A 13,660-nucleotide genomic window follows, 5' to 3' on the forward strand; every position below is an offset into this window, starting at 1 on the left:
TGACACCCAGGGATAAAGAGTTGAAAGACAGCCACAGACAACATGCAGGACTGGTACTAGATAAGCTCTTCTTCGCCTTGGTAATTCTTGGTCCAGACGATTCTGGGTCATATTCCAAAATGGAATGGTGGCAGAGCCCAGGCTGGCCCTTTTGGTATAGTCCCAGAGTGTAACTGGCTTATGACATGACCAAAGGGTCCCCTGGGAAAAAGAGAGAGACAGGCACAGCTTCAAACCATCCAGCTTCTCCATCTGCCCAAGGATGCTGCTGGGGACTGACCATGAGGACACAAGCTCCAGGAAGAGGACACCTTTCCTATGGGAAAGACATAAAATCTTGGGGCTGGAGAGATGGCTTAGCGGTTAAGAGCACTGACTACTCTTCCAGAGGACCCAGGTTCAATTCCCAGCACCCACATGGCAGCTCACAGTTGTCTGTAATCCCAGTTCCAGGGGCCTGACAGCCATGGCAAAAAAAAAAAATGCACATAAAATAAAAATAAATAAATTATAAAAAAAAGCAATTCTTTTAAAAAAGACATAAAATCTCAATGTGGAACAATGCTTTCGTGGCACCCTAGATCATACAAACAAAGTGATTATTATTAGATTGTTTTGTCTCTGCCCATCATTTGGACACAGACCACTTTATTCTGTACCATCAGTCTGGGCCACTGTTCAAAACCGTTTGTGTGTGTGTGTGGTGTGTAGAAAGACTTTTCTGGCATCTCAAGTGATGGTTGTGTTTGCTATCCTTTTCAATACTGTGCAACAAACCTAAAATAAACGCTTTCCGAGGAAGGACTCTTTTTGGTTGCTGGCATCAGAGTTTCAGTCCCTGGTCACTTGGCTGCATTGATTCTGGGCCTATTTATGCAGAATAGCATGGGAAAAACGAAAGCTGTTTCCCCGTGTGGCAAACAGGGCAGAGAGTAAGACAGGAAGGGGCCAAGGTCAAGACAGACCCTACAAAGTATGACCACTGGAAACCTACTCCCTCTAACCAGGCCCCACCTCCTAAAAGCACATTTGGTACAAACTCCTCAGTGAATTAACTGACCAAAGAAGTCAGACCCTAATGATGCAATCACCTCCCAGGGATTGGATTTGCCAACTGGGGACCACACCTTCAACACCTTCAACAAACGAGCCTCTCTGAGGCTACATCAAACTCAAACTGTGATAGTAGATGCTGCTTTCCCATATTCTGTTTTACTTAGGTAACTATGCATCTTCGAGCAGCAGTTTCTGTGACACTGAGAGGGCTACACGGGTAGGAGGTTTAGTGTAGCCGGTAGTGCTGTGAGGTGAGCCCACCCGTAAAGCCAAAAAAGAAAGCCATTATTGCTGGCCGGTGGCTACATAGGGAACTGGCCCAAATCTTGCAGCCCTGAGTATTAATAGCCCTTTGTCTTTTACTTACAAACCCCACATTCTGGTAGTTACACTTCTGTCAGCAAGAAGCAGAACTACAGGAGCCAAACATCAAGGTTAGTACCTTTACAGACTTTTCTGAAACTACGGACTAGGCCTTTGATGGATTAGGTCTTTGTTTCCATGTTGGCAGGCACTGGGGTTTATGTGCTGAGTGTTAAGATCGGAATGGTGCCGTGAACATGGCGTCAGTTGTGTTTAGGTCTGGGCACCTGTTACAGTAGCACTCCTGTCTTTATGGCTAAATGACTTTGTTAGTTTGTTTTGTTTTTGTTTTCCAGTTACTCCAAAGCTCTTTTAAATTGCTTAAATGGCAACTGTAACTTCTCCAGACATGTACTTGATTGTTGGGGTGGGGGGTGGGGGGTGGGGGGTTTATGCATATGGAGGCCTGAGGATACTTTTTAAGGAGTTGGTTCTCTCCTTCCACCGTAGGTTCTGAGGACTGAACTTAGGTCACCAGGTGTGTATAGGAAATGTTTTCACCCACTCAGCCATCTTGCTGGTCCCAGACCTTTTCCTCCATGATTCTGGCTATTTTCCATTGCTCTACCCTCGCCTGCTCTGGTCTCTTGCCTCAGGAGGGCTGGCAGCTAAGGGTTGAACCACAAGTATCTTTGCTCTACTTTTAGATGGTGTTTGCCAGGAGTGTGGAAGGGTGTTAAGAGAGAAGAGTTAAGTATCAGCTGCTTCCCTCCCCGCATTCCTCTGCCACCCCGAACACATCCTGTCTGCTGGCCTCTCTCCCAAGGCCACAGCAGAAGCTGGATTCTAAGACTTCCCCTCTCCCTTCTCTCTTCATCTCTTTGGCCCAAAGGATGAGGAAGGTTCTCACTGCTGCCATCTCAATGGCATCTTATCTCAATTCTCCTAACCCTGCCCATCGCATGTGTTACTGGCTGAACCATGTCCCCTACACATCCACACGCCGGACTCCTATCTCCTGCATTTGGAGACAGAGATGAACGGGGTTACGTGAGTCACTGGAACAGGCCACCAGAGCTTAGAAAAAGAGATCCCCATAAAGATAGGGAGAAGATGGCGAGTAGAGAGGAGACCTTGGCGTTACCTGCTGACATATCATCTTGGACTTCCAGTTTCCGGACTGTGAGCAAATGCATTTCTGTTGTTAAAACCTCTCAGTCTGTGCTACAGATCCAACATCCTAAGCATCTCCTTTACCAACCACTCTAGGAGTCCTGGGGGTGTCACTTCCCTCTAGGACCCCGACTCGCCCAGTATCATCAATGAGGCCATCAGACATCCCTTCATCAAAGCTGACATATCTACTGACAAATTCCCAAGGTTCTGCACTTGTTACCATTTCTGCTGTTCATTCCCTTTTTCCAAGATAGACTCGTAGGACCACTCACAAGGTATATAAATCAAGAGTTTAATGGAGGGACTTGTTAGAATCCATCCTCAGCTGTGAAGAATACCTTGTCCTTTCTAGAAAATTCCTTTTCCATTCTTAAGTCAGTGTCCACTCTGGAGCCTCTGCGGGGGGTGACTGAAGCCCAGGGTGTCTGGGAAAATGTTCCGTGAGAATCTGAGTTGCTGCTTCAGGATCTGAGGGTCCCACTGGCAGATGAAGAGGCCAAGCGGGATGAACTGGAACTTTCGGATGGGAACTCAGGGACATCTAGGGAAGGAAAAGTACCAAACAGAGGGAAGGTTACTAAAGTGCCAAATGACGTCATACAATTAAACTTATTATAACGCCACGATGCAGCATGAGGCATTCATAAGGAAGAGAAGGGTTTCTAAACTTTCCCAGTAATCCCTACATCACTCCCAAGCAGACTTCATTTTGAAGTATATAACTAGTAAATTTTCACCCCCAAAATAGCTTTCACACTCATGCACACACACGCATGTGTACACACACACACACACACACACACACACACACACACACACACACACACACATGCGTGCACGTGCACATGCAGGCACTGAGTTCATTCCTCAAGAGCCACCCACCTTGAGTTTTTGATACACGGTCTCTCAGTGGTGTGGGGATCATCAATTAGGCCAAGTCGGCCAGTCAGTGAGCCCCAGGGATCCCTGTCTTGCCCTCCAAAGTGCTGAGATTATAGGTATACACCACCACACCTTGCTCTTTACATGGGGGCTGGGGGTCAAATTCAGGTCCTCATGCTTGCAAGGCAAACATTTTATAGACTGGGCTAGCTCCCCAGTCCCCACCACATTTTATTTGAACCTCAAGAAAATCATGAGCTAGAAAGGGAGGGAGGGAGGGAGGGAGGGCAGGAAGGAGGGAGGGCGGTATTCACAATCTCCATTTTATAAGCAAATGAAACGGAGGAGCAGGCATGCGAGCTACAGTCCATAGTCACACAGCACAGTGTTACAGCTGGCTCCAGAGACTTCTGTGTCTTAGACCAGGGACCACCAGCATGGCCCCCATGCTTTTCACTCTACCCATCCGCATGCACACTCTCCAACAAGGCAGATGACCCAGGCTGACATCCCAACCCAAACTCACAGTGACAAGAGCTCTCTCCTTGACATCTGGTGGTGTGCAGGAACCGGAAGAGGGAGGAACAGAGAGGAAAAAGAAAAGGTGATCTGAGCTTGAGGCAAGAAAGAGAGACGTGCTCTGTAAAGTTTGAAGCCAGGCACTTGGGAGGCAGAGGCAGGTAGCTCTCTGTGGATCTGAAACCAGACTGATCTACACAGTGAGACCCAATATCAAGTAATAAATTAAGCTTAAAAAATTGGCCCTCGAGCCAACATCTATAATCCGAGCTGTCTGAAATTGGAGGAAGAAGGGCTGCGGAAAGTTCAAGGCCAGCCTGAGCTACATAGTTCTAGGCTACCTGACTTAAAACAAAATAAAAAAAACACACACACACACACACACAACAGAAAAAAAATAAAATAAATAGTTTGCAATTTCCAATGCAAATGATGAAAGACAGTTCCCATGGCTGCAGTGTGTCCCCACCCTCCGCAATCCTGGCAGATCATATGGGATCACTAATCTATCGTATGCCCTGACAGACGTGTGCAGGCTTCCTCTGAATCGTGGAAAATTTCACTCTTTATTTTCATTGATTCAGAAACCAGTGATGGCTGTCACTTGCCCTCCCATCCAGCACTGTGACCTGCGTGAATGCCTTACAGGTAATTTATTCTTCAAGGTCCACCTTTTCCTAGAAGCTTGAATGTTTTCTTTTTCTTTCTTTTCTTCTTCTTTTTTCTTTTTGGAGACAAGGTCTCATATAGCCCTGGCTGGCCACTTTGAACACTTGATTCTCCTGCCTCCTGAGTGCTAGGCTTATAGGCATGCATGACTACACCTAGAGATTCAAATGTTTTATATGTGTGTTCACACACATGTACACGCGGAGGCCAAAAGTCAACAGCAGCTATTTTCCTCAATTGTTCTCCATCTTGATTTCTGAGGCATGGTCTCTTGTTGGCCTGGAGCTTGCTAATTCAGCTGGACTGGCTGGCCAGAAAGCACCACTCTGTCTGTCTTCCCAGAGCTGGGATTACAAGTATGCTTGGAGTCTTAGTTAGGGTTTCTATTGCCACAACCATGGCAACTCTTATAAAGGAAAAACACTTAATTGGAGTAGCTTACATTTTCAGAGATTTAGTTCATTACCATCGTGGTGCGACATGGTGGCGAACAGGCAGGCAGGCAAGGTGCTGGAGAAGGAGCTGAGTGTCCTGTATCTCAACTTGCAAGCAATAGGAAGTGAACTGAGACACTGGGTGTGGCTTGATCACACATGAGACTTCTAAGCCCACCTCCACAGCGACACACTTCCTCCAATAAGACCATACCCACTCCAACAAAGCCGTACCTCCTAATAGTGCCACCACCCTCTGGGGGCCATTTTCTTACAAACCACCACACTGAGATTGCAGACTCACGCCAGCCACCGCTGTCCACTTTTATGTGAGCACTGCCTTGTATCAAACTCAGATCTCACGATTTCACAGAGAACAGTTTACTGACTGAGCCATCTCCTCAGCCCTGCCTTTGTGTTTTGGGGATAACATTTCTTTCTTTCTTTTTTTTTTTTTTTTTAAGATTTTATTTATTGTGTATACAGTATTCTGTCTGAATGTACACCTGCAGGCCAGAAGAGGGCACCAGATCTCATTACAGATGGTTGTGAGCCACCATGTGGTTGCTGGGAATTGTACTCAGGACCTTTGGAAGAGCAGGCAGTGCTCTTAACCACTGAGCCATCTCTCCAGCCCCAGGGGATAACATTTCTCTGTGTGGCTCAAGTTGACCTTTACCTTGTAGCAATCCTCCTGCTTCTGCCTCTCAAATGCTGAGATTGCAGGTATGCATGAGCCTACCTATTTTGAATGCCTTCACTTTCTGGGGTTCTTCCATCAGTGGGATCCTAGAACATTAATGGGCCCCCTTGACTGCTTGCTCTTGCACATCAGCGTTCATCTCTGTGACTCTTGGTCTCCCTGCCTGCAAACCTGGGGTCTTGCACTTCACTGGGTCCACAGGTGCTGTCCTCAGAAGTCCAGAATATGTAGGATGGCGATTTTTTTCCCCAGAAAAGATAGACAAAACTAGGGTTGAAGAAGCAAGTGGCTAAGTTTAAAAGGTCAAAGTGTCAATGTTAAGCGTGGGAGCAGGGGGATAAGAGCATAGAACTGCCTCTCGTTTGACATTTTCAGTATTGTCTTACGATCCCTACAGAGGCTGGTCTGCTCATGCAGGCCTGTGGTGCAAGCCCCTTAGGAGGCAGAGGCAGAGGCAGAGAGGCTAAAGTTCAAAGCCTACCTGGGCTACAGAAAGGTCTAGCTCAGCCTGGGCACCTTAACTTAGTTGACTTTAACTTAATTAAACCTTGTCTCACAACAAAAAAGAAAGAGCGAGTTGGGGATACAGCTCAATGGTAGAACATTTGCCTAGCACGGGTGAGGCCCTGGGTCCAATTCTCAACACCACGCGAATCAACCCACCATAGAGCGATTGTTTCCAGTTGTCTCCAGATCCACATGAGGCAAGAGGACAGACTGGAGTGTTCCTTTGTGCCCCGTCAGGAACAATAAAGACGGTGCTGCCTGCTGGATGAGGACAAGGCCTGGCTCTGCTGATAACAAGAACGGGCTTGTCGCCCTCACCTGTAACACTTTCAGCTTTAATCCTCTTACTGAGCCCTGCTCATCTGTCACTGGAGTGGAGAAGCCCTTTGCTCCTGAGCCCGAGGCAGCCACAGGCCTGGGCAGGCTCTTTGCCACTCTCCGTCTTCATGGTGGCAGGTCCCAGGAGCTCCCCCTGCCTTGCTCTTCTGCGGCAGTTGTCACCACCTGTCCAGACTCTTGGCTGTCTCCTTCCCGCTGAGAGCAGTTCTGGGAAGCTGGTATTCTTACGTCCATTCTTCTTGCCCCAGAAAACAGCTACAGACCCCCCTCTCCAGTTTAAGACTGAGTTTGGTTTGTCTGCTTTGGTTTGTGAGTGTGTGTATGTAGGTGCGCATGGGTGTGTGAATGTGCATGCATGTGTGTGCACACGTGTGTGTGTGCAGGTGTGTGGATGTACATGTGGGAGCCAGAGGACAACCTCCAGTGTCATTGCTCAGGTGCCATGCATCTTGTTTTTTTGAGACAAGGTCTCTTAATAACCTAGAACTTGCCTAGTGAGAGAGGCCAGGAAGCCCCAGCCATCTGCTTGTCTTCACCCTCCCAACTCTGGGATTACAAGTGTTTACCACCATCACCAGCTTCCTGCACAAACATACCTTATACAGATGCTAAGGATAAACTTAGGTCCTTGCATTTGCAAGGCAAGCATTTTATCAATGGAATCATCACCCCAAACCCACTTTAAGACTTTAATGTTTGTTTTTTGTTGTGGCTGTGTGTGTGTGTGTGTGTGTGTGTGTGTGTGTGTATGACAGAGTCTTATACACTGTAGCCCAGGCTGGCACGGAACATACCAATATAGCATAGGCTAGTCTCAAATTCAGACAATCCTCCTGCCTCAGCCTCTCAAGGGATTACAGGCATGAGTCATAAGATTTAAGAGAAAAGCGGTAAGATACATAAAAGAATCAAACCCTTACAGTGCTGAATCTGGGTTTGCAACATCTGACTGCGGCTGAAATGATAACTAGAAAATCCCTCATCCAACACCAGGGATTCCCAAGCCTTTTTCTTCCTACTGATCCTTGCTACCCCCCCACCTCACCCCTGAGATGTCCAACTTCTCAAACATAATCTTAGCAACAAGGTCTATTTTAGAGAGATGACAGAGTCCGGATTTCAAGTGGTTCATCTGACCCCCGAGCACTTTAGGTCAAGTCTGTTTTCACTAACCCTCCTTCCGGCACATGGCTTCTTCCTTAACAGGCGTCTCTAAACAGGCCTCTGAGATTGCTCTCCCTTTCTTTATTGTTTGCATAGGCTTCCTTTCTGCATATTTTAATATTGAAAAGATGAGGAAGGGCTCAGTGAGATCCCCCATTCACTGTGCTCCCTCTTACAAGGTCAACCAAGGTTATCTGCCGCTTTATATCCTTCTAAAGACCCTGTGTGTGTTCACGATGCTCACAGGAAATGCAGATGCAAAAGCATACATAAAATATAAGCCCATGGGAACATATGCACATGTGCATACACCATTCACATCAACATAAAAACACAGGGTTAGATATTGTTACTCTCTCTTTAAAAAATATCTTTGTTTATCCTCTGATAACTTCATAATGCATATAATTTATTTTGCTCAGATTCACTCCCTAGTGCCCTCCCTAATTCCCTTCTACTCCCTCTGAACCCTTTCTTCTCAGTAAGTGCCCTCCTACTTTCATGGAATTTAATTTTTTCTTTTTAAGATTTATTTACTTAGTATGTATACAGTTTCTGCCAGGATGTCTGCCTGCAGGCCAGAAGAGAGAGACCAGATCTCATTACAGATGGTTGTGAGCCACAGTATGCTTGCTGGGAATTGAACTCAGGACCTCTGGAAGAGCAGCTAGTGCTCTTAACCACTGAGCCATGTCTCTAGCCTGTGGCTTTTAAATTTTTATTATAACTCTCCAATGAGTTTAAGGAGTGTTTACTGGAACATGGGCAACTCACAGTGGCCATGCCACTGAAGAAAAATGACTCCTGCCCTCCCCACCCCCAGCAACCATCAATGCTAACAGTTCCTTAGCTAGACTTCACAAGCCCATCCCCCACTCACAATGGACTGTTGAAGACCCCTTCTAGTGTGGGTCTTGTGCGGCTGACCACAGCTGCTGTAAGTTCAGGCTTTGAACATGGAATCATTGGAATTGGCCTACTTCCTGGGTATCTTGTACCTAGATATTCATGGCGATTCTAGATCTTCCATTCAGACCTCCCCTGAATGGTTCACTTGGAGACCCACAAGTTCCTCAACCCTACATGTCAGCTGAGTTTCTGGCTTCAGTTGAATAAATATTGGTACAATTTGTACCTACCTAATTATTTAGATAGGTACAATTAGATACCTAATTATTTCTTCCTTGGCTGGGAGCTTTTGCCCTCCAGCCTACGAGCCACCTGAGGGCAGGGACTTGTCTTACCCTGTTTGTGTCCCTAGTCCAGTGCCTGCAGAATACTCGTTGACTCAGTGAGAGCCACTCCAGTGTCTCCTTCCTTTGGGGCAATGGCTGCAGCAGGCAGATTACGAAACAGGCACAGAAAATGCTGACGGTAGGCTGGGTACTGGAAAAGTGGATGAGAGGATCCACAGATTGCTGAAGCTGAGAAACCCAAGACATGGCGGTGCCCCAAACAAGCGGCAAGCAGGAAACAACCTGCATGAATAAGTCGGCACACAAACCTGCGTTCTCCAACCTACAGTTGATTTCTTAAGAGTTTTCTATGTATGTGCAGCCGCCTGGAACAGCCATATGGACAACACCATCAGATAAGTCCATGGATCAATGAAGAGAGTTAGGTAAGGCAGTTAGTGAGTCTGGAGAACGAGGAAATACAGCGCTAAGAATATACATAAGGTGTCCCACTAGCTCTCCCGGAAAGCCGGTGGCCATCAATGTAAGTGCCTGGAATCAAACACTCACTTGTTCTCATAATCTTTAAATATAATAAATAAATTAATTAATTAAAAAAGACAGTGGCAGAGCCAAGCACAGGCAGGTGCCTATAGCCCCAAGTACTTGGGAAGCCGAAGCAGGAAAATCATTTGAGTTCATTGGTTTGAGGCCAGCAATGAGATTCAGTATCAGAGGGACAGCGGAGACATGGCAAGTATTCACTGTGTAGAAGACATCACCACCCCCCTCAGTGTTTAGGAATCATATCCCTTATGTATTGTATTATGACTCAGAATCCAGGGCGGTATATAACCCTGGGTCTAAATGTGGATTGTAATTATTATTTGAAAATTATGAAAACAGAAGGTTTTTGTGAGAGTCACATCTAAGCACTGGCTGGTGACCGTCAGTGCAGACGAGGTCTCACTGAATGAGGAGCCCTCACTGAGAGGGGCTCCTTCTGTGGGCACAGGGTCTACAGGAGGTGAAGGCCGAGCTGCTGCTCTGTACAGAAGAGCCGTGTCCTGTCACTGGGAGCCCAGAAAGCTGCTCAGGCCCATCTGGTCGGGACCCTGCTTTGGTCAGCACCTACGGAGGGTGTCCCCTTCCCTCCTCTCTTGTTCTGGGGAAACAGAAAGGACAGAGCAGAGGGACATCATCAGCACCATCTGGACGCCTCAAACATGGCTTTGTTCTTCGTTATTTTGAGGCAAAACTGCCAGCTGCGGAGGAAGATGGGGCAATTTAGTCAGGGTTTTGAAATTTTAACCCAAGACTTCAAGTCTATGCCACTCAGCCATCCAAGTAGGGGAAATAAAGCAGACATGTTGCAAAATACGCTTGGGCTATACAACCCAGGCAGCGTGCTGACTTCTGCTCCAAAACAGCCATATCTCAGCACAGTGACTCCCAGGAGAGTTCCAAAGAAGCCTCATATACCAAACGCTATACACACACACACACACACACACATGCACACACAGACATACATACAGACACATATATATACACATACACACTAATAGATATGTATACATACACAAATACATAATAGTTGCATACATATACAAATAAATACACATAATAATATGTATATACATAAATATACACATACAAACATAAACACACATAATTTCTTAAAATTCCTAATACACACATATACAAACCCACATGCATACACACGAACATCCATATACATACATATGTATATATACATAAACACACATAGATACACATAGATTAACACAATACATATACATACATAAACATGTATGTATGAATGCTTCATGAATGCTAGGCAAGCACATGACTGACTAAGCCACAGGTTCCTACTTCAGAAGGCAAAGCAAAGAGGAAAGAAAACTGGGAGAAAATGGGTACAGCTGGAACATACACACATATACATACATGCACACATACATATAAATACACACACATATACACATGCATACACATACATATAGACACACATACATATTCATATACATGCATATGCATATAGACGTGCACATACATGTGTACACACCTAAGTACATACATACATACATACAAAAACTACATAAACACAGATGCACACACATAAGCATCCCCCCACTATGTTCATATAAAGTTTAAACACTATGGTAGCAGGGATTTAAACCTGTTATCACAGATATGCACATAACTAACAACATGTAATTCACAAGCAACATTCTTTTCTGGTAGATCCTAGGTAGATGTTACTTTGTGCCAAATGTTTTTGTTTAGATAGCCATTTGCCATATGTCTAAATGTCTGGTGACAGAGAAGCAGGAAGGTCCTTTTAATGGGAAATGTTGAGGTCATTCATTATATCTAGTACACCAATAATGGGGGCAATAAGACGAACTCAGCTCTCTCAGCAGTTCTGAGAAATGCAGGCTCTAGACAGGGGTTCCCAGGTCTTTTAGGCACCAACACGGATAGAGAGAATTGGTGGCAGTGTATTCGGTACACTCCGTGCTTCAGTCTGGGAGAATGGAGTCAAGTGCGAGACTTCTGAGGAGCCAGTGGAGGGAATGTACACAGACACACAACATATATACATTCATGTCCAAACACACAGTGGTGCAAAGGCCATATGGGCAAAGAAAACATAAGGCTTGCACTTCATTTTTACTTTGTTTTGAGACAGGGTTTCTGGCCCAGGCTGGCCTTGAACTTGCGTAGTCAAGGTTGACACTAAACTTCTGATTCTCCTCTCTCTATCACCTGAGTGTTGGAATGACAGGTGAGGTCACCAAACTCAGCTGATGTGGTGCTGGGGATTGAACCCAGGGCTTCATGAATGAAGTCATAGGCGAGCACATGACTGAACCCAGCCCCGCCCACTTCGGAAGACAAAACAGAGGTGAGAGGAAACTGGGGGAAAATGGCAGAGCCCAAATATTCCTGCCTCTGTCTGGAGTCTCTGAACTCTGCCTTCTGGCTGCAGGGCTCCTCCTCCAGCTCCTCTGTCTGCTTCCGGCAGCTGTCTCCTACAGCTGCTCTGCGGGGGGGGGGGAGGGGGGAGGCCCAGGTGTGACTCGGTCTCTAACTGTACTGCTCGTACAGTAATCATTATCTGCAAAGCTCGGGAGCAGAAGGATCTGATTCTGGGCTATTCGCATATGAAGGATGAGCCGCCTCAGGGATGGGCTCTGAGTCTACAGAGGGAATTCACAGATGTTTTGTATACACGGTACACATGTATCCTGAAGGCGAGTTTATGGGATGTCTCCAAGCCCCGTAACTTTTTTTTTTTTTTTTACCGTGACACGTGCTCGGAGGTCAGGTGTGGAATGTTCTGTGGTGTCACTCAGAAAGTGTGGGTCAGGGATGGAGAGATGGCTCAGTGGTTAAGAGCATTGCCTGCCCTTCCAAAGGTTCTGAGTTCAATTCCCAGCAACCACATGGTGGCTCACAGCCATCTGTAATGGGGTCTGGTGCCCTCTTCTGGCCTGCAGACATACATACAGATAGACTATTGTATACATAAAAAATAAATAAATATTAAAAAAAAAAAGAAAGTGTGGGTCAACATGACACAATCTGAAATCACCTGGAAAAGGTGTCTCAGTGAGAGACTGTCTACGTCGGGTTGGCTGTGGGCATGTCCATGGGGGTCTGCCTTTACTGTCTAACTGATGTGGTCAGACCCAGGCTGAAAGAGAAACAGAGGGCGGCACTGCTTTGGGGTTCTGCCCTGTGTAAGTATAGAGAGGGGCTGAGCACCAGCAAGCGTGCTTGGCTCCATTCTCTCTCTGTTCCTGACTGTGGATGTGACTTGCTGCTTCTAGTTTCTGCCTTGACTTTACTGCAATGACGGACTGTCATCTGGAATTGTGAGCCAAATAAACCACTGTCCCCTTAAAAAGCTTAATGTCAGGGCACAGTGTGCAACAAACAGAAATGAAAAGAGGCCTGGGCTTTGCAGATTAGAGATGTGCCATGCATATTACCATGACTGCCAACTGCCGGTGGGTGTCCACTTTGAGCTAAGAACTATGCTAAATGCCTCACCTCCTCCCAAGCCTGGATCAGTCTTCTCAACTGTCTCCATTTTCCCAGATGAGGAAATAGTCCCCAGGGAGCTTAAGTGCCCTGGGTTAAATTCCCAAGCTCCTGAAATAGTGATACTGAGCACTGTGCATAGGCCATCTTAGTTCCAATCTGTGTCCTTAGATGGCAAAGTAAACAAGAAAGACAGCATGTACTGGAGGAGGACTAGGTGCCCCTACCATCGTAGGTGCTTGTGATGGCTGTCAACTTGACAAAATCTAGAGTCACCTGTGGGCTGGGTCTCTGAGTCTATCTGTGAGGAACTGTCTTAAGTTAATTCATGTGAGAAGAGACATCTTGACTATGGGTGGGGCCATTCCAAGCAGGGGATGCCAGACTGTAGACAATGGGGAAGGTACACTGAGTGCCAGCATGCTCTCATCTGCTCATTGCTTTCTTCTCTTGACTGTAGATGTAATACGACCGACCAGCTGTTTCAAGTTCCCGCTGCCTTGATTTCCCCCACGATGATGAACTATAACCCAGAACTGCTAGCTAAATAAACCTGTTCCCCCATAGGTTGCTTCTGTCTGAGTATTTTATCACATCAGAAAAAGAAACAGAAATCGGTATCAAGATGTGTTTTTGCTGCTGTATACACCTGATTGTGTGGCTCTTAGGCCTCTGGACAG

At 46.2% G+C, this 13,660-nt stretch overlaps 1 protein-coding gene across 4 annotated transcripts in view; it reads right to left on the reverse strand.

The window, feature by feature from the left end:
• Positions 1-2,813: 2,813 nt before the first annotated feature.
• Fbxo16 (F-box protein 16) overlaps positions 2,814-13,660 on the reverse strand; it is a 52,962-nt gene continuing 42,115 nt past the window's right edge. For 3 of the 4 annotated variants that reach the window (XM_026783261.1, XM_005355512.3, XM_026783263.1), the window contains one exon: positions 2,814-3,076. In XM_026783261.1, coding sequence (XP_026639062.1) covers positions 2,906-3,076 — 171 coding nt within the window. In that variant the 3' untranslated portion in view covers positions 2,814-2,905. Of the gene's footprint in view, positions 3,077-3,943; positions 3,970-13,660 lie in introns of all 4 variants that reach the window. The other variant, XM_026783262.1, reaches the window with a different exon arrangement.

This window comes from Microtus ochrogaster, chromosome 17 (assembly GCF_000317375.1).
Source record: "Microtus ochrogaster isolate Prairie Vole_2 chromosome 17, MicOch1.0, whole genome shotgun sequence".
Taxonomy (NCBI): Eukaryota; Metazoa; Chordata; class Mammalia; order Rodentia; family Cricetidae; genus Microtus; species Microtus ochrogaster.